At 42.6% G+C, this 20,029-nt stretch overlaps 1 protein-coding gene across 2 annotated transcripts; it reads right to left on the bottom strand.

Annotated features, from left to right (window-relative positions):
* Positions 1 to 468: 468 nt before the first annotated feature.
* On the bottom strand, positions 469 to 19,542 carry col6a2 (collagen, type VI, alpha 2). 2 transcript variants are annotated; one of them, XM_055032827.1, is made up of 32 exons: positions 19,323 to 19,542; positions 14,079 to 14,176; positions 13,895 to 13,995; positions 12,327 to 12,470; positions 10,338 to 10,706; positions 10,237 to 10,257; positions 10,082 to 10,147; positions 9,898 to 9,996; positions 9,782 to 9,808; positions 9,604 to 9,630; positions 9,465 to 9,509; positions 9,318 to 9,371; positions 9,177 to 9,239; positions 9,034 to 9,096; positions 8,903 to 8,956; positions 8,781 to 8,816; positions 8,619 to 8,681; positions 8,441 to 8,503; positions 8,272 to 8,334; positions 8,135 to 8,197; positions 8,007 to 8,057; positions 7,819 to 7,917; positions 7,680 to 7,742; positions 7,561 to 7,596; positions 7,430 to 7,475; positions 7,195 to 7,347; positions 7,020 to 7,114; positions 6,132 to 6,313; positions 5,845 to 6,023; positions 5,700 to 5,738; positions 2,016 to 2,350; positions 469 to 1,449 (listed from the first exon to the last, which is right to left on the bottom strand). In XM_055032827.1, the coding sequence occupies exons 2-32, from the start codon at positions 14,155 to 14,157 to the stop codon at positions 1,183 to 1,185; spliced, it is 3,045 nt and encodes a 1,014-aa protein (XP_054888802.1). In that variant the 5' UTR covers positions 14,158 to 14,176; positions 19,323 to 19,542; the 3' UTR covers positions 469 to 1,182. The 2 variants fall into 2 exon arrangements, with proteins under 2 accessions (XP_054888802.1, XP_054888803.1); XM_055032828.1 differs by lacking the exons at positions 469 to 1,449; positions 2,016 to 2,350 and adding an exon at positions 2,357 to 4,109.
* Between the last annotated feature and the right edge of the window lie 487 nt (positions 19,543 to 20,029).

Genomic DNA, 20,029 nt, shown 5'->3' with positions numbered 1-20,029 from the left:
TTCTTACTTTCTTTTATTATTATTTGCATAACTCTTTCTTAGGCTCAGCTCTGCTTTCACAGTCTGGTTCTTTGCTGCCCCCGTGTGGACAACCATTAACCATGTCTGAGGTGGGTTCATTTCGGCTGCGGATAAAATCCAGCAGATAAAACGACTTTTGAGTCAAATCCAAATATATTTAAAACAACACAATGGTGCCCGCTATATTTCAGTTTTATGAAATAATTCAGCTGTTGAGATGGAGGTCTGTGATTCGACTACCTGATTACTGCAGCACTTTAAAGCTGTTAAGTTTCACAAGCAGGCGTCTTGACTTTTCCATTGCATGTTCTCCTGTCTCTCCCATAACAAGGCCTCTTTATCAGAGCCTAATTGTGTTCATTTTATCTTCTGAACCACTTCGCCAGGATGAAATACGAAATGGTAAAACGATAGGTTATAACGATGTTACAAATACAAAACACAGTGTTGGGGGTGGAGGGGTCACACTTTGGTCTTTATTTGAACTTTCCGCAGACAGACGTTATTTTGTTTCTCGGTCTGTACCTGCTTGGCATTCATCTGGAACATTTCTCAGTCAGAGCAACATTTAGTTGTTTTTTTTTGTTGCTGTTGTTGTTGTCGTTTATCTCCAGAATAAATGATGCAAATAACAGTACAATGTGAATTAAAAACAATATTTTCAGAACATCCCAGATACCAGTTAGCACCATTAATGTAAATAGTAACCTTTTAAAGAAATAGTGTGTGTACGTTGGGGTCAAAGAGGAAATGACAGATAAGAGTTTGTTCTTGTAAGCTGAACATTATATTAAAAAAAACAAAAAACAAAACAAACTATGTAAAACCTTTAGTGTGCTTGGTTACTACTCAATAATCACAAGTTTTCTCCTGTGGCATACCTACTGTAGCAGTGCTGACAAGACATGTAAATGGACACATTGGTTCTGGAAGTGTGTAAAGAGTCGGACTTGAAGAGGCTCCTTTCAATTTTGCAAGCAAATTTTCTTCCCGAACACAACACAATATAGAGCCACCTCAGTGCTTCTTATCCAGGAATGATAAAGGCCACAGCGTTACATCTGGTGCCTCTGCGTGGGTTTTACATGTACACTGAAGGAGCTGGTCCCTCTGTCGTTCAATGGCTTCTAACTCTATTGTGCAGAGCACTGCAGTTCCTCACTAGCAAATCCAGCGGATGAAGCGCTCAAAGAAGGAAGATTTGCCCAGCACGGAGAAGTCGTCGCCCCTAAAGATGGCAGATGAGTCTCCCAGTGACACCTTGCGCAGCACCTCTTCGTCGGTGTCGCTTCCCAAAGCGATCACCGTGGGAACGCCTTCCGCCCTCTTCATGGCGTCCACGCCCTCGTCCAGCTGGTCGGTGGAGGTTATTCCGTCCGTGATGAAGACGAAGGCCACCTCGGCGTTGCGCCGGGAGAGCCGCTGACTCTGCGAATGCAAAGGCGGAAGAGGGGGTTGGTGTTTGAGGAAAAAGTGATGCCGCAAGGGAGATAACACAGGTGAAAGTAAATTTAGCTTCTTTTCTTGGATCACACAATTTGCAAAAATGTTGGGTCCAAACAGAAGACAATTTACTGCAGCAATGACAAGATTTGCAAACATGTAGCCTTTAGCTGGAAGGAGAGACAAGTCCAAGTCAAGTTTCTAGGCCTGTTGGTGCCATTGTAGACAAAATAGTTTTTGTTTTGTCTACCAAAAAACTTGAGATTAATCTTAGAAATTTACTAGACAAAACAAGGACATTTCTGAGGTCTGAAAGTCAAGAATTTGCTAAAACATACTAATTTAGCGATTAATCTAAAAAAACGTGGACATTGAAAGCAGACTAAACGGGGATGTTGTGAATTCCCTATTCTCAGACGACATCCGGGACTTGTTTGAAAGCAACATGTAAGTGAATCACAAAGGACAATAAATTTGGACATTAGTAGGCAGAAATGCCTACTGAAAATGATTGATTGTTAAACCACATTCACTGTTAGACCGTACAGTACCTGTCTGATCACCAGATTGTTTACAGCATAGATGATGCCGTTGCCCAAAGAGGATGAGGAATCCAAGTAGTTCACAGCCGCCAGCGAATCCACGATGACCGTGAGATTATGCGTGAGCGGGAACTCTTCTTTGTGGTCTCCTGTGCTGCCGAACTGCAGCAAAGCCAGACGGGCCTTGGTGTCGTCGGTCGGGCCGTCCGCCAGGGTCAGGCGGCGGGCCACGTTCTCGATGAACTCCTTGGCCCGGCGGTGGTTCTCCAGGCCCATCCTCTCCGAACCGTCCAACATGAAGATCACATCCACCGGTCTCTGCACACAACTAGCCACAGCTGGCTCTGAAACAGACCCACACACACACACACACACACACAAAGCGTAGTGTACAGTCAGCAACAGCTGGAGCGCAGATGTTCAAAAAGTTGAGGCTGAGAAAATACAATAACATGCAACAACTCTTTACATGCCAGCGTTGATCAATGCTATTAATGTTCAACAAAAACAGTGCTGTTTGAGTTTGCTCTGCCATTTTGTTTTATTTCTTGCCAACACATAAAGATTGATTACATTCCATTTTATTCAAAACAACATTGTTCACATCTGATAGGTGCAGTCACAGAGCTATAGGTAAAGTAACACCTGGTTAAAGCTACAAGGTGGTCAATTCTTTCTAGTCATCAAACTTCATAGACCAAGCCACATGCTGTAAGAGTCATGCACCAGCCAGGAGTATAATGTACAATATTTCCTTGTCTGACCGAGCCAAGCAAATCAACCAAACATACACATACAAAGGCCTCTGACTCATATACAAAATAATGTGAAATGTATTTATAGACCACATTATTTCCATGTAATTACTTGAAGCCACCATAAAACACTCACATGGGATAAAAGTAAAGGCTGTAACCATGGATATGTGCAAAACAGCAAAAAAAAAAAAAAAAAAGAAAAGAAAAAGAAGGAAAAAAAAGTTGGGAAACATTTCGAGTGACTCATAAAGCTCATGATTCACAGTGGAAACGAGGCTTCATCACAGGGCCACTGTGCAAAAGCAACATGAACGGGTCTACAGTCGACACCATCAAATGGACGACATCTGTTTTCCATTTTAACTCAAAATCGACTAATATGCAAAAAACCCAAAAATATTATGTGTACGAAACAAACATGTTTCTCTGGGAGACAAAAAACGCGTTACGACTGCATGTTAGATAGAAAAAAAAGGAGGAGGAGGAAATTTTCACTGAAAAGTTTGAAATTTTGAGATTGATCTGAAATTTGCAAATTTCTGAGATTGAAGTCAAAAAGTTGCTATAAAAAACAGACAATTTCTAGAAAAAAGACAGGACATTTCTGATGTCGATGTGGAAAATTCCTCTCACGCCCTGAAAAAATCTGAAATTTTGAGATTAATCTCAGAATTTTGCTACAAACAACTTGGAAATTTATAGTATCAAAAGGGGGAAAAATTACTTTAGGAAATATTTCAATTTTTTTTTTTTTCATTTTTGTGCCGGAAATTGACATATTTTTTTTTCTTTTTTTTTTTTATCAACAACAGCCCTAAAACGCTGTCGCAGGAGAGCGAGCCTGAGCTACATTTTGAATTATTTGTCTTCGTCACATTTGCACAAAAACACACAAGTTTGCTCTCAAAGCTTCATGCAGTTCATTTCACTGGCCTGTACATGTATTGCACCTGCAGAAAAAAAAAAAAAAAACGATTTCAACACAAATCAAGTCATTTTAGCAAGCTTATTATTAGTCAAGGTCATTGAGGCGAGGTAGCATGGTTAGGACTGTAGCACTAACAAAGCCCAAGGGCTTTCTCGGGGTCTCCCATAAGGTCGCCATAGACATATTTAAATGAGTCGATGAACAGCTTGGTCCACTGCTCCCTGTCCACTCCCTGGGAGAGTTTGGCTCTCTGGGCTGTGTACGCCATGGCTGCTATGCCAACCCCATACTGCTGCTTGTTCAGGTTGCTCAGCAGGCCGGCCACACTCTCCAGTGAGGTGGGGACTAGAGAGGGGCTGCCTTCTTCGGCCAGTGGCTTCCAGGGGGGCGGGGCTTCCCCTAGAGTGACGCCCCCTCCTGCAACAAGTGGGCGGAACAACATTGTGGGCGGGGGTCCCACGAAAGCATCAACAGAGCCAGTCATGACGCTGGAGGTACACCGAGTTGGTCTAAAATGGCTCACAGCTCAACGAGTTAATCACATCTGAACAATGCAACCGTCACCGGCATGAATGTGAGCAGTGAAAGCAGACATGAGCATCGTTCCAAATGCTACGCTGAGAAAACACAAGTTAACAGTTTGCAGCTGTTCAATTTTCTCTTTGAACGTTGAGAAACATAAAATGCCTTCAAATTCTGACAATAGTCCTGTGAACCCATTTGATTTCAGCTCATGCCTTTTGAGGCCTAAGAAGGCTGGCCAGAGGTATAAACAAACTTTGAGGCGGTTTAGTGCCCTCTGCTGGCCTGAGTGACCCTAAAGAGATTAAAATTCTTAAAGCTGCAGCATTTAACGTCTACAAAAAGTTCATTTTTTTACATATTTGTTGAAACTGTTGCTATGTCGTGACATTACGGTATGAAACAGATAATCTATAAAAAAAATCTAGCTCCTCTGCCTTTTCCTGGTGCGAGTTAGAAACAATAAACCAGAGCCAGAAGTAAGGTCTTATCGCTGTCAGTCATTCCCATTTGCTTGCTTCTCACTTCTCCATATTTTTCCATGCTCTCTACTACCACTACAGCTTCTCCTCATCAACATAGCATGTCACAAATGCTATGTTTTTTTGTAGCAATAAGTCATTTTTCTCCCGTTCTCACATTCAACAGCCCGTTCACGTGCATGATTGACTGCGATAAGCCCTTCCTCCTGGGTCTGATTGGTTCTTTTCATTCGGGAACTGTGTATTTTTTTCAGACAGAGACAACAGCACTGGGAGGAGGTGGAGAAGATTGATCCTTTAACTGATTATCTGTCTCATATTATGCTGTCATGACATGGTGACAGTTTAAACAAAAAAAGTCAAAAACATATTTTTATTAAAGTCAAAAGCCGCAGCTTTAACGACATATTGGCAAACTACAGTTATACACATGCACAGGTACAAATTATAATCTTGTAAATTAATTCAAAACGTAGAATTCACAAATATTAACTCATTAAACACAAGAGTGATATTTTTTGTTTTAATGTTGATGATAATGGCTTAGATTAAATTAAAGCAAAACGTTTTTCTTAGACGACATGGATATTACACAAAAAGGCTGTGATTGTGCCTATTGGCTTAATATTTTTTTCTACCAGGCCTTTTTCCTCCACTCAACTTTCCATTAACCTACTTGGACACAATACTCTGTAGACTCTTCAGCAATGGCCTTTTCCAGTTTACCTTCCTTGAAGAGAGAGGAAATCAAGCAGTCTTCCCTATGATTATGAAGGCCCAGAGTTCTATGCTATGTGCAATGTTCAACATTTCTGATTTCAGTTTTCCATCATTCTAAGTGTTAAAAGACATTAAACACTTACAATATATCACTCTGCATAATCAACCTTTAAAATACTAGCATTCCACATAACAAACGAGAATCAGACCTTGAAATGAAATGCTGGTCCAACCCTGCAAAAAAAAAGCTCTCAAGGTTCCCCTTGAATAAAACTGGTCTTACCTGACTTACATGGAAGATCAGGGCATATGATGGCAGGATCTGAGAAACAAATTAAACAACAACAGTTTATAGATTATCATTGCCAATCTAATCTTTAAACTCTCCACTAAGTAGATATGCAGTGTTGATCTGCTGTGTGACTGACCAGGGCAGAGCACAGTCTCAATCTTGTCGATGAATTCCTCTGCCACCAGGTCTGCGAATCGCCTCATTCCCATCACTCTGCCCTGCTTCTGGCAGGCAATGCTCTGCAGACTCTCGTTCTCCTCGACCTGCTCAAACATGTCTCCGATACCGATGGCGCTCACATCGACGCCCGGGTGACTGTTCACACGGATCGATACAAACAGAAACGAAAGCAAGCTCTGAGATAAGACTCCTTTCATGCAAAGTCACAGTCCCACGATTCGAAACACAGGACGGCAGTCGCACTTGCACAGATATGGCAGCAGCCTGTCGTCGTCTCTTGGGTCAAAGCGTCCGTCCGTAATCACGACAACCGTGACGTTGGCTTTGGCTCGCCGGCTGTGCCTGATCAGGTTGTCGTAGGCGAACTTAAGAGCAGATGGAGTCCAGGTTCCTCCTGCGATCCACTCTAATCGCTTCACAGCTTCCTGGACAGGAAGGGGGAAGAGGAAATGGATTAGTTAAAAACGGACACAAAAAGCTATGCGCTGTATAGCTACGGCAATATTTCTGAATTGCAGTTTTTAGCTTTAGTACTTGTTTAGTAAAGTAACGTGCTTATATCCCGATCTGCCTCATAACGGGCCTCAGAGGTTTTGATGCGTAGAATCCAGCTCCAGATGTTTGGAAATACTGGATGATACTGGGTGACACTTAAGACAACATCTCCAAATGATACATAATTTTTTAGATGGTTTGTGAAGCAGCTTAAAATCTTTTAGGCAGTTTTAATGCAGAGGAGTCCAATAAAAAGCCCAAATTCAGTAGCATCCATAGCCTACCCTCAGTTTGTTCCTTCTTAAGGTGTAGAGCCTTAAAAACAGACTTCAAATTCTATTGTCTAAGTTGGTGGAGAATTGTAGTTGATGTCTTTTCCCCAAGTGTTGTTGGAGCTTTCGGGAATACATCAAGAATAAGTAACACAAACGCAGGGCGTCCTTGAAGACAAAGTAGAGAGATCCATGAATCTGGTGTCAGATCTGATCTCTGCTTAACTTCCTTCAGCTATATGTGACAATAGACTTGATCAGCTATAAATAATCAAACATATGGCCATCCGAATGGAAGAGCCATTAAAATAAACTTCTCCGTAATGTACATCAGTGTTTATTTCTGTTCCAGTGTTGGTGAGACCTTAAACGCCGTCAATGAGTTGATGTTGCTGTCATTGAGATTGATTGCTTGGAAGGTCCCATTATGGCTGTACTGTACCACACCAACCCTTGTGCCTGTGAAAATAGGGGACATTCTTGTTAGAGTGCTTCAATTCACTTTTGGACGTCTTGGCATTGTACTTTGACATTTGAACCTGTTTCGGACTGCGGGTCTTTGGCAAAAGATCCCAGTCTGTTGATGGTGTTGATGACGAAGTTCTTCTCCAAGGTGAAGTTGGTGAGTCCCACAGACTCTGAGCTGTCAATAACAAAGACAATGTCCAAGGCTCCACAGCGTTTCTCGCAGTCTGGAGTAAAAACAATGCAACCGATAAGTAATATAAGCAAAACAGAAGTTTCAGATGCTTCTACACTTGTCACTAAACTCACCACAACAGCCACACGTCTCTCTGATGTAGTTCATGACATCACATTCCTGCAGGCGAAAACGCAATCATGACCTTTAAAAGCGCTCAGTTTGTGTTTCATTCATTGATAAAACTGATTAGATGTGTTCTCACAGTAAGTCCGGGATCTCCCTCTGGACCTGGATCTCCCTGTCAAGGAATAGGACTTAAGTTTACCTTTGGAATCGGTTTTGTTAAGAATACCACTCACTGTGAGTCATTTGTTGACTTACATCACGACCAGGACCTCCTCTTGGTCCTCTTTGCCCTGGTTCCCCAGTGGGCCCTGGTTCACCCTGATGAAGGCAAGGACTCACTTAGCTGAGATGTTAAGTGCAACATAATCTATGATTGCATCTTTAAGCTACTTACCGGATCTCCTGGAGTTCCTTTATTTCCGGGTTCTCCCTTCTGACCACAGTCTCCTCTGCTGCCAGGGGGTCCACGCTTGCCCGGGTCCCCTCTGTCACCCTACAAGTGAACAGAGACAATCCATGTCAACTGAACCAACTTGACAACAAAGGGAAGGCTGAAGATCTCTGAGTGCCTATGTCTCGTACTGGATCTCCTCTCGGTCCAGGATAGCTAAAACCAGGTCTTCCAGCATCTCCCTGCCAAGAAAGTAAAAACACGCATGAACTGAGAATGACATCACTGTGGACGAAGACAAAAATGTGCAGCTGGTAACCTTTGGTCCAGGCTGCCCAGGCTCTCCTCTCGGTCCAATATCACCAGGGTCTCCTCTGGTGCCCTAAAGTTCAAACAGCGTCAAACGGCATTTGGGGATTTCTTGAGATGATTGCTCAATGAGACTTTTCAACATACGTTTTTTCCAGGCTCCCCTGAAGCTCCTGCTGGTCCTCTAGGTCCTGGCAAGCCAGTGTCTCCCTGTTTAGATAAAACACAATGGAGGTTACATTGAAAGTTAAAGTATATTAATGAGGATACACTGTTGATCAGGTATTCCTTCATCTGATAAAATGGGTCTTTCTACCTTTGCACCTTTGCCTCCTGGTCCTCCAGGGACTCCTCTCAAGCCCTCTGGTCCCATTTCACCCTGAAATGACATCACATCGGTCTTCATCTGGATGCTGCAATATGGGAGGAAAGTTCTACAAAAATCTTTAGAAACGCTGTAGAAAGTTCTTACGAATGGGCGTGTGAACACCTACCTTCTCTCCCTTGGTACCATCTAGTCCAGGTTCACCTTTAGGCCCGTAGTCTCCTCTTCTTCCCTAAAAAAAAAAAAAAAAAAACAAAAGCCAAGAAAGACCATCAGGCTTTGCAAAAACAGAACATATGCAAAAATATCTGAGAATTTTGGATACTCTTACTTCCTCGCCTCGTTTTCCCGCAGTTCCAGGGAGACCCTAGAAAACAAAACATGTTCAGATCAACCAGTCATTGCGTTGGACAAATTGGGTTTGAATGGACTCATCTGTCCTGATCATCTTACAGGGGTTCCTTTATTGCCAGGAAGGCCAGGTGATCCATTACTTCCTCTTTCTCCCTGTAAATGAAACATCAGAGTTTAACCTATTAGTTGCAACAGAAAACATCTGCTTTCTCTGTCCATTTCTGGTTTACCTGTGGTCCACCTTCTCCAGGCGGGCCAGGGGGACCAGCTCTTCCAGGACGCCCAGGGTCACCCTGGAAACAATGAGGTAGTTTTTAGCAGTGCAAGGGTGAGAAGTAAGTTTTTCGTTTTTTTTAACAACCAAATGTGTTACCTTCTCCCCATCAGTTCCTGGAGGGCCACGTTCGCCGACATCTCCTGGATGACCATCGGGACCCTGGAAACCATTTGATTCTGATCATAAATTGACTATAAAGATGCTCAAATTGAACTTAGATGATGATAAATGTCATACTCTGTCGCCTGGATCTCCTTTACAACCCGGGGCACCAATCCGTCCAATTTTGCCCTGAAAGTAGGAAAAGGTTGTGAAATATGTGCGTCACCAAAGAACTCTAGAGGTAGTTTGAAAAGATGACAAGCTCAATGATGAAAACTTTACCTTTTGTCCATCGGTTCCGTTACGTCCTGGAATACCAGCCACACCCTATCGGCAATAAACAGTCCCAGTTAGAGAAATTGAGACTGGTTGGAAACCAGTACTAATAGGTAACGAGTTTAAAATCATCAACAAAACCTACCTTTTTGCCTTGAGTTCCAATCTCTCCCTGTATTCAGACATATTTAAAAAAAAATGGTTACCAATAATTATTATTGCCAAACCTTAAATGTCATCAGCATCAACAGACTGAATCCTGAACATCTTCATCAGAGCAAGAGGATCTTTTGAATCCCCATAAAACCCAGTTGAAGTCTCACCTTCTCGCCTTTGGGACCAGGTTCACCCTATGAAGAGAGGAAAAAGGAAAACCACTTCATAAAAGTTTAGTACTAGTCAAAGCTCAGTTAAAATCCAGTTGGTCAGACCCTCCCACCTTAGTACCCGGTTGACCGATGGGACCTTCAATGCCGGGGTCTCCTGGGCGACCTCTTTCACCTTTTTGTCCTGCTTCTCCATTGTCTCCTTTTGCTCCCTGGTCAACAAGGTCCAACATGATTACCGAAGCAAAGCGCCTGAAATATACTGAGATCATATAAGTGTGCATGTGGACAACTCACTTTCTGTCCTCTGTGGCCTTTTGGACCAGGCTGCCCTTCTGTCTCCAGGCAGGACACGTTATAACACTAGTGACGCAAAAATACAGTGGTGAGTGAGGACATAACCGCCTATTTTAGATATTTCAAAGATAGTATTAGTAACAGTCCAGTCTTACGTCTACAAACGCCATATGTCTCTGTAAAGAAAAAGACAAAAATGTAAGCCCAAGAGTTAAAAACGATCACGTTTATGTGCGAACGCTTGTTTGAGCATTACCATTGTCTGGATGATGCGGTCTATCGTTGCGGTATGTATGGCAGGTCTGCCCCTGCTCAGGTCCACAGCCATGAAGTTATCTCTGAAGACCGACGCCGGGGAGTTGGCAATCTCTTTCAGTCCCGTCTCCTCGATGTTCGTCGATGCCGCCACGGCAAACACCCTGATGCCCTTATCACGCGCGTCTTCCGCCGACACCTTGATGCCTCCACAGGGGTTTCCGGTCACGTGGCCGTCGGTGATGACCACGGCGAACCGGAGGGGTGTGCCGCTCGAAGAGGGTCCAAGCAGCATCTCCTCGGACATTCTTCGGAGAGCGCAGTCGATGTAGGTGCCTTTTCCAAGGTATTTCTCAATTCTCACGAGATCCTGGAAAGATAAACAAGCGGATCCTCACAAAGCGGAAACCCAGGAGTAAAAACTACTTTCGGTGCTATATTTGGTGCGAGACAGGTGGTGCCATGAGTATTTCAGAAAGTACTAATCTGCTGGGATTTTCATGTTGACAAAGAATGGAGCAAGCAAAGGAAAGCATCTGAAGTGCAGGAGGATGGGCAGACTGATTTCACGTGACTGGAGCTCAAAATGAGCTTAAATATCCAATCATTATAACTAAGAGGTTTTCACTACCAATTCAGAATGAAAAACACATTGAACATTGAGACAGAAAGGCGTGGCAACAGAAAGCCTTGAACGGAAACCTTTCTGTTAGCTAAGAACAGAAAACTGGGGTTAAAATGTTCACTAAAATTGGCTAATAATTATAAATCTTAGCTTTAAATGCAACATTTCTATAGGTAGGGTCAGACTATGGAGAAAGCAGGATGACAGCAAGGGTTTATCCTGGATTATATGAGCTGAAGTGATGTGAAGGATTATGCCTCGAGACACTTTGGGTCGGTCAGCATAAACTATTCAGTTGCTGCCGCTGAGCATGTCCATCTGAAATCATTAAATCATCTCATTTAACATAACAAGTTCAATGTACTCCAACAGCCTCCATTCCTGCTAATGCTACTCATCTCAAATGTCTTTTTTAAACACAATCAAGGAAGCCTCAACAATAAAACCGTCTTTCAAACATGCAATCTCTAAGGCTGCACAATATGTCGAAAATATAACGGCATCACAATACCAGTGCATGCAAAGTTCATAAAGCACAGGACTGCACTAATTGCTGGCGACTATATCCCAGACTCGAGTTTTACATGCTAATGTAGTATTTAGCTAGTTGAACACACTGGGCACCAATGTCAGTGCCCAAAACGCTAAAGATCACAAAGTGACGCAAGCACAAATGAGAACAATTAATTTTAGCACTGCAATATTTACCAATATTATTGCTACATTTTCTAATATCACGCAGCTCTAACAACCACCATTGAATAATTTTTTTGCATTTTTATTATTTTTTTATTTTTATCCTTTTAACCTTTACTTACACAACAAAGTGCTTAAAACAAGACAATACCTTTTGCAAGGGAGAACCTGGCGAGGCCATACACAGATTTATGAAAGGAAGCTTCTCCTGAGTTTGGCTCTAAATCACCAGCTGTGTATGTAATTGCAGGTTGTTGCAAGTGTCGAGCGCAAATACGTTCCAGAGCTCCTGACCTCAGTGCAGATCTTTGGGAGCGTTGAACCGAACAGTGCATCTTGGCGCATCAAACAAATGTAAATCATGTTCAGGGTGGTGAGCTTAGCCAGCTGCAGCATCAAGCAAACATGAATTCGAATATAAGGTCTGAGAGGGCTCTGAACTAAATTGTTTATCATTTGCAATCATAAACATTCAAGCTGAAAACACACGATAAAACTGCAAGGAACAACTTAAAGTTGACATCAGCAACATCTGTGTTTACGTGAAGTTTCAACATGGATGCAGTTGATAGGCCACGTTGACACAACACGTCTTCCTGACATTTAAACAAATATGAATGGAAGTTTGTGGAACGGGTCTGTGTGAGTTCGTGTGCATGTAGGTCTTACGGAGATGAAGGCGTCCTTTCCTTGGATGGGGCTGAAAACCTCCTGAGTCTGGGAGAAGTGCAGTCCACCGATGCCCCAGGTGACTTTGACAGCGCCCCGGATTTCTTCATCGTTCAATCGCCGTACAAACTGCTCCGTGAATGACTACGGAAAAGCAGCGACAGAATATCATACTGCAGGACAGGGTGAAAAAAGTCAACAGTGTTTCATTAATGCCTCAGAGGAAGTGGGTGAAAGCGAGACGCATGACATGACTTCTACGGCTCACGAGAATAAGCCTCGATGTGGAGTTTAGTTTCACTCTTTTGGAAACAAGTACGTTCAACTTAGCAGAGAATCCACATGTAACAAATTTTATGACACACTGTTACAAAACCTAGAGGCAACATTTAGTGTGCGGGACTGAATCTGGAGGATGCATTTCACTCTGAGGCGTTCACGTTTCCAACAAGGATACTAAAAGTTGTGATTTTGTGAAGCCGAACGAAAAGACGAGATTATTCGGAGGTGAGGACGCAAACAGGAACTGGCCTTCCAAACATCCACTGCGGTGCGACGTGTCGTTTGATTTTACTTTGATTCATAAGTCGACAGTACTGCTCACTGGTACGATAGGAAAAGCAGCACCTGCGAACAATTTGTGTCATTTTTTTAAATTTATTTCCTCAACTTAACTGATTCTCAACCACTTATCAAATCAGCATGACTGCTTCTGATGAGGATTTTGTAATCCCAGTTACATTCTCACACTGACTTAGCTATCGTTTGTGATTTATTTATCGATTCACAATAAAATAAAATCAGTGTTATTTGTGGAACTAGTTTCATTCCACGTCAATATCCCAACAGTATTTTAATACTTTTCTGCAGTATCATAATTTCATATGTGGTTTTTCTCCTCTGTGGCACATTCACCACTGCAAGACGTACCAAGAGCCTTCAAATCAATTTTGACTGCAGCTGCATAATTTCACTCTCTGAAAGGCGGTTTTGGGAAGTTTTTTCACTTCCTTACATCCCGCTAACTTTCCCTGATGTTCATCACAGTTTAGTTTTTTTTAAATGATTTTTTCATTTCACTGACTGAAAATGTGGGTAAGTTTGAATTTTCAGTTCTTTTTTTGGTTGTTGTTTTTTAAGGAAAGGCATGTTTTCTCGTCTTTGCCCTTTTGAAGAACTGCTGAGGGATTTTGACCTTTGTGTGTTTCACAGCTGACATTCCATGTTCATGTTTCTAATAAATGCCTATTTCTTCAATGCCTTGTCTAAGGAAATCTTCAGCAGAAAAAAGTTGGATCACCTTGACAACAAATTAGCACAAATTACTACTGTAATCAAATATTTACTACGGCGACCTTGATTTCTCTATGGTCAATACGCTACATTTCTACACAAGGATCTGACTCCCAGTTGATCTACATGACAGTCCACATTTAGCTTGTGCATGAAGCAGTGCTGATTCCACAGCAGCAAAATCGTCGCATGTTTTATATCTGCGACTAAACTTGATGAACCATCAGAACTGTGCCATCTCAGTTGCTCTACAGAACAGTGGATGAAAGACGAACCCGGATGCTTTTCACCAACGCTCCAGGGGGCGACTCCTGCAGCGCGATGGTCTCAGACGTGTCGATGGTGAAGTACAGGTGTATGGGACATTCTCTCTTCTCTGAAAGAAACACGCCAGCGGGTGAGGTTAAGACGTGCGTGGTGCTGCACTGTCACTGTTGCAGCGGAGACGGCGGCACTCACGGTTGCAGTCTGCTTTCTGGGCGTGAGTCAGGGCTCCGAGGAGAAGGCAGAGCACGACGGTCTCGAACGCCAGCATCATCTTCTTCTTCTTCTCCTGTCTGAAACAGAGAGACGAGGCCCACATGAGTTGACACAAACGTCGCTGCTCTGTCCAGGCTGGCAGATTGTTCAAATGTAAAGTGTTAGGAGCAAATTGATAAAATAAAAATTAAACTTGCTTCTTCTTTTTTTTTCAGTTATGAAGCGTTAGTTTGTTGTCCATAAAATTCTGAACGGGATTTCATCCAGACTCTGAGTCAACCGTTTCAGATTAAAAATCCAGCAAACAATGGCAGTATGTTTACAGAGAGAAGAAAATGTCTGTCAAATAATTAGCTAGATTGATGATTTCATTGCACACGAGTAACAGAGTTTAAATTAAAGCCTTAAATGAGAAGCAACTACCTAACTCCAGCTGTAAACCGTGGAAATCCACTCAGCAATCCTGCTTTCAGGTTAGGAAAATATTATTTTCAAGCTGTTTACACAAACGTAAACTGATTACAGCTACATATTTTGATTAATTTGATTTTGTATGCAGCTAACGGCCTCATATTTAGTTTTTAGTCAGTTAAAGTCTGCTGCCCCCTAGAGGATTTTTATCACCGTCACTGTCAGATGAGCCTGCAGGTTATGGTCTTGGACAGTATTTTCCCAACCCTGGTCCTCAAGGCACACTGCTCAGATGTCTCCCTCCTCTAACGCACCAGATTTAGATTGTTGTAGTTCAGTAAAAACTTGTTAACCAGCCATCAATTGAAATCTGAATCAAGGAAACACCTAAAACATTAAGGGCAACATGCCTTGAGGAGCAAGGCTTGGAAATACTCCGGGGCACCGCCAGGGATCTTGGGCCCCCTGACAAAAAAATCAGCTGCTGTTAAATTTTTTTTGAGTCTGTTAGACCCATAAAAAGCGTCACAAGGCAACTGCCTTGCTTTCTTTGGTCCAACGTTGATACTAGCACAATATTTACTGCTCATGAATTTAACATGCAACAGTGATCATACAGTATGCAAGTAGGTTGCTTAAATGTTCTCTATTAGTCTTAGATTACTGAAATGTGATGTGATTTCAGTAAGCTGAAATCACAAGCTTACTGCAATATTTACATTGGAAAATGTTGACAATTTAGTAACTTTTTGAAAAAATATTGACAATTTTTGACAATTTTTTGAGCAGCAGTCAAAAGCAACATGCAAAATATACATGTCAAAAAATGCTATGTAGTTGCATGTTATTCAAGCTGCAGTATATAACTTTAATAAAAAAATATGTTTTCTCCATATTTGTTAAAGCTGTCACCATGTCAGATAATCTGTGAAAACAATCAATCTCCTCCCTCAGCTGCTATTACTGGCTAAAGTAATGCAACATTCTGACCAAAAATGATACATTTTTTTTTTCCTTAATTCATTAAATGCTGGTGAAATGGAGGCAAACAGTCGTCTGTAGCTAAGCTAATGCAGTCTACCCACCTCAGGGAAAAGCTGGGTTACAAATGGACACTTTTACCGTTTTCTCTAAAGTCAGGTTTGAAAACCTGACTTTATTATTTTTCTTTGCATCATAGTAAAGGCCACAGTCGTTCTTGTTTTCTACTGACTGCTACTGAACACTGTCACCGTCAAGCTCCAAGCACAATATGATTAATTTTATAACTGACAGAGCTGCAATTTTTTATTTTATTTCAATGAACAAAAAATACATAATTAAATTGTGGAGGGCCCCCTGGTGGTCAGGGGCCCTTAGAACTGTCATAACTTTCCCCCCCTGTCCAACGCCCCCGATCTGGGGAAACACTCAAGCGTAATACAAAAGGGTTTGTATTACTTATCTGTGTATCCAGTCAATAATGCATGAACACATTGAAGTTGGTCTGTAATTTGGTTCTGGCAAATCTATTTCATGGTCTACACTGAAGGAAGACCATGAATCTCTAAAACAAGCAAACTGCTAAAATGTGTGCTGGATGTTTTTGAGATTTTTAAAATCATCCATCCATCCATTTTCTGAGCACCCTTCTTCCCTAACGTGGTCGGAAGGTGCTGGTGCCCATCTCCGGCTGCGTTCTGGGCGAGAGGCAGGGTTCACCCTGGACAGGTCGCCAGTCTGTCGCAGATTGGCGACAGACTGGCGTCTGTCAGTCTGTCGCCATTCAAATCAATTCAATTGATTCAAAATCAATCAATTGAATTGATTTGAAAATCAATTCAAATCAAATATTTACAATATATTTGGAGGGTTTTGTTTTTGTTGTTGTTATTTTTGCATCAGGACCGCTTTCAGCATGTCCTAAAGTCTTAAATTCATGTGTCTAAAAGTAAAGCCTTAAAATGTCTTAAATTAATTTTTTAAGTGCCTCCATGGCTGCAGCCCTAGTCGCCTGTCTTCCTTATCTTTGTTTGTTTATTTGTCTTTCTTTGGATGGGTTGTGCTTCTATGTAACAATGAAAGCTGTCTGATTCAGAAAAACAAGTCAGTTGGCCTTAAATACGTTATTCATAGGTTTTAAGTTGTATTATGGCAAAACTACTTAGTTTCATATATTCTACGTGTATGTTTTGTTTTTTTTTCTCATGGGACATTTCTGTCTGGCAAAAGTTTGAGTCGCATGAAGACATATTCATTGTGTTCTGTGACTCGAGGCTACAGGTAACATAGTCTTGCTAGCTAGCTAGCTAGCTAGCTTTCTTGTGTCTAAAGCCTAAGGGGCAAATGCAAATCTATTGCCAGTTGGCTTGATGAAGTTCGTTCATTTCTGTGGAGATGTGGGTCTTAAATTTGAGTTGGCGAAACCTGCAGAAACCCTGGCTTTACATTGAGGGTTAGCCAGGAGAGGCTCAAAACTAACGCGGTCTCAACTCGTATTTCACACACTGCACAAATTTTAGGCCAGTCTTCCATGTAAAATGGTTTTAATATTTCCAACTGGGAGCATGCAGCAGAAGCAAGACCACTCAAACCTTCATTTTTGTTTTTGTTTAGCCAATCAGAGGTGGGCACGGGGATGCTCATGTCCACCATGAGTTTCGTAAAGTATTCCTGTACAATCCGTAGTTCCAACAATTACATGAAGTAACTCAGTAGTCCCGGTCCAGAAGCAGCAAATGAGCACCAGACCATCACGCTACCGTCACCATGTTTTGACGGTAGGTATGACCTTTGTCTGAAATTGTGTATCGGTTTTTATTACAGATGTAACCGAACACAGTTTGCAAAAGGGTCCAGTTTTTTCCTCATCGGTCCTCAGAATATTTTCCACAAATGTCTGGAGGATCACTGAGAGGTTTTGTGGCAAATGTGGCCAAAAAAACAGTGGCTCTGTTCTTGGAACTCTGTGATGGACCATGAACTCTGACCTCTGACCTCTGGCCTGAGCCCTGCATTGGATTAGATGTTAGTTTAATTCTCCTCCTGAGAGTCTTCAATGAACTGCTGGAGTGATTTTGGAAGGACAGCCTCTCCTTTAAGACTCACTGGCTCCCATTGTGACTCACTGGAGTCCCAAACATTTTAAATGGCTTATTATCCCTTTTTAATGGAAAATGGCCAATGTTTGTCAACTGTGCACAAATTTCTATCTTCTTGTTGTCCGACAGGTTGAATTTAAGTGATCATCATTCAAAATCTGCATGTCTTTTCTGAATTAACTCAGGTTCTTTTTGCCTGACACCAAAATCTGTTTGAAAATCTGAAACATTTAAGTTTAACAAAATGAAAGAGAGAGAGAGAAAAGAAATTCAAAAAGAGTAGAAGAAGAAGGAGCCCGAGGTGACATTCTTGAAGGAACCTCCACTGCCTCTGGGGAAAACAGTTTGGTTCATTAACAAAAAGTTTTCTGTCCAAACCTTTTGCTCTTGGGGCCTTAAAGTTTGTAAATATTGCGTAAGATTTTTAAAACTAACCTTTTGTACTTATCTGCTTGGTAAGAATTTAAAAAATCTTTCAATTTTATCAAAAAGAAGAAAATAGTTGCATTTTTGTAGAAAATTCATCTGTGAATCGTTGCAGATATAAAACATTTTTTCAAAAGTCCATAGTTTCACATTTTTGGCAGGCTGAATGTTTTCTTAGTTGGAAAAGAATTCAAATTTACCATTGGAAAAAAGTAGGCCGGTGTTTTTGATTCTAGTTTCCTCAAAATTCAAATGAATGCAAAAATGTTGCCCTAAAAAATGTCCATCTGCATCAACCACCTATAACTGCAGGTCAGACTCGAGCAGAATCACACAGAGGGCCGCAAATGGCCCCCAGGCCGCACTGCGGACACCCCTGCACAAGATATAAGAAATATTGCCTCGTTGCACAAATAATCACACAAAATCGTGTCCTGGACAGCTGGATTTGGATATAGTCTGTATCGGTTGAAAGAGTGAACGGATGAGTCTTCGGGTGTTTGCATCTTAGCTTCCTACCAAATCCTGAGCCATTTGTGACCCAAAGGTTGAACCACCGCATGCAGTGTCCTTAGATACCACAAGAGGCCCAAACTAAACGCCGCTCTCTAGATGGGGAGCAGAAATATCATGCAGACGATCGTCCTCCTCTGTCCCTGTCATTTGTCACTGGACACGAATCTGAGCGGCTTACAGCAAGTGAGTGACAATCACTGAGTTTATGCAATTTACAAAAACCTCAAAACCCTCATGAGAAACAAAATGTCTGCCACTTTAGAGGGAGAAAACACAGGATAATTATCTACCCGGCTTCGAGGATCTGTAATTTAACCACCTACCAACTGATCCTGAACATCTGACCCCACGTGGGAAGAAATAATCACTTTACACACGTTTTCCAAAGGAAGTTTTCTTACTCATCGTTCTCAGTTCCCCTTTAATTGCGTTTTAACTCTCGACTGACGGATTAGAGGGGCCACGCGCATTGCTGTGGCGCCCTCTCGCGGACAGAAAACAACGCAGTGGAGAGGAGAGAGGACTCGCTCCTGTAAATGTTTTCTTCTCCGAGGAGCCTCATGCGGTCACCTCGCTTCGCAAGTGAAAATCACGCAAAAACAAATGTGCAACTGGCTCGAAGCTTCAAGAAAGTTTGGACGCCGACGCTCGGATCAAACTTTAACCAAGCGCCAAGTTTTGGGGCCACATTTCATGAAAACAAGCTGACATATAAATTAGTTCAGGTACAGCAAGCGCCAGGGGTCGAGCGCGTCTGGAGAGCCGCTGTGCGTAAAAGAGCGCAGCTTACCTGAACTGTCGGCCACTTCAAACTTTTACGCAGCTGGGGGCCCCACGAAGCTGGTTATGTCCTCATCTCCGCAGAGGGGAAAAGCCGATGGAGGAAACACCAAAAGGGGAAGGAATTTCGGGAGGACAACGCGGGAAAGAAAAGCTCCGAGATGTGCGCGTACTTCCCGCAGCAGAGAGCCGTCCTTTCGCCCTGCCGTCCCGGTCCCAGTCCCAGCCAAAAAAAAAAAAAAAAGTCCGGATCCCTCCTCCGAGGAGCGCGCGCGACTTACCTACGACAGTGTGCGCCGCTGTCCGCGCGGGGGCGCCCTGGCTCCGTCGAAGCGCGCGTGCACGCGGACTGTCGGGACAGTGGGGCCCGCTCGCTCGGTCTCTCGTGGACGGATCTGACTTCAAACCCCGGGTTATGATGCCCGTTTGGCAATCAGACCGCGTGGACGCATGAGAAGCCTGGGGGACAGATGCAGAATGCTTTGGATGGGTTTATTGTTTTTGTTGTTGTTATTATTATTATTGTGATTTAATCTCACACATGTGCAGGGATTGAAGGATAGAGAACAGACTGAACGGCCTGAATACTCATGAAGACATACATGTGACTGAACCCTGGAGTGTCCGGATGCCTGTTTGTGATTAGTAGGCAGAGTGAGGGGAGTTTACAGCCGGAGTAAACACTTACAGCCCGACCATGAGCCTTCTCATCATGTT

Source organism: Poeciliopsis prolifica, unplaced genomic scaffold (assembly GCF_027474105.1).
Source record: "Poeciliopsis prolifica strain line A6 unplaced genomic scaffold, Auburn_PproV2 SCAFFOLD008, whole genome shotgun sequence".
In the NCBI taxonomy this organism is placed as follows: Eukaryota; Metazoa; Chordata; class Actinopteri; order Cyprinodontiformes; family Poeciliidae; genus Poeciliopsis; species Poeciliopsis prolifica.
The sequence above is the reverse complement of the archived record's forward strand: the minus strand, read 5'-3'. Positions and strand labels throughout refer to the sequence as shown.

Bases quoted from the DNA above. Each gene is read 5' to 3' on its own strand.
- col6a2 (XM_055032827.1), bottom strand. From the start codon at position 14,157: ATGATGCTGGCGTTCGAGACCGTCGTGCTCTGCCTTCTCCTCGGAGCC. The intron at 10,148-10,236 runs GTAAGACTGGAC...TTGCGTCACTAG, and splicing joins GACATATGGCGTTTGTAGAC to TGTTATAACGTGTCCTGCCT. The intron at 9,240-9,317 runs GTATGACATTTA...AATGGTTTCCAG, and splicing joins AAGGAGATCCAGGCGACAGA to GGTCCCGATGGTCATCCAGG.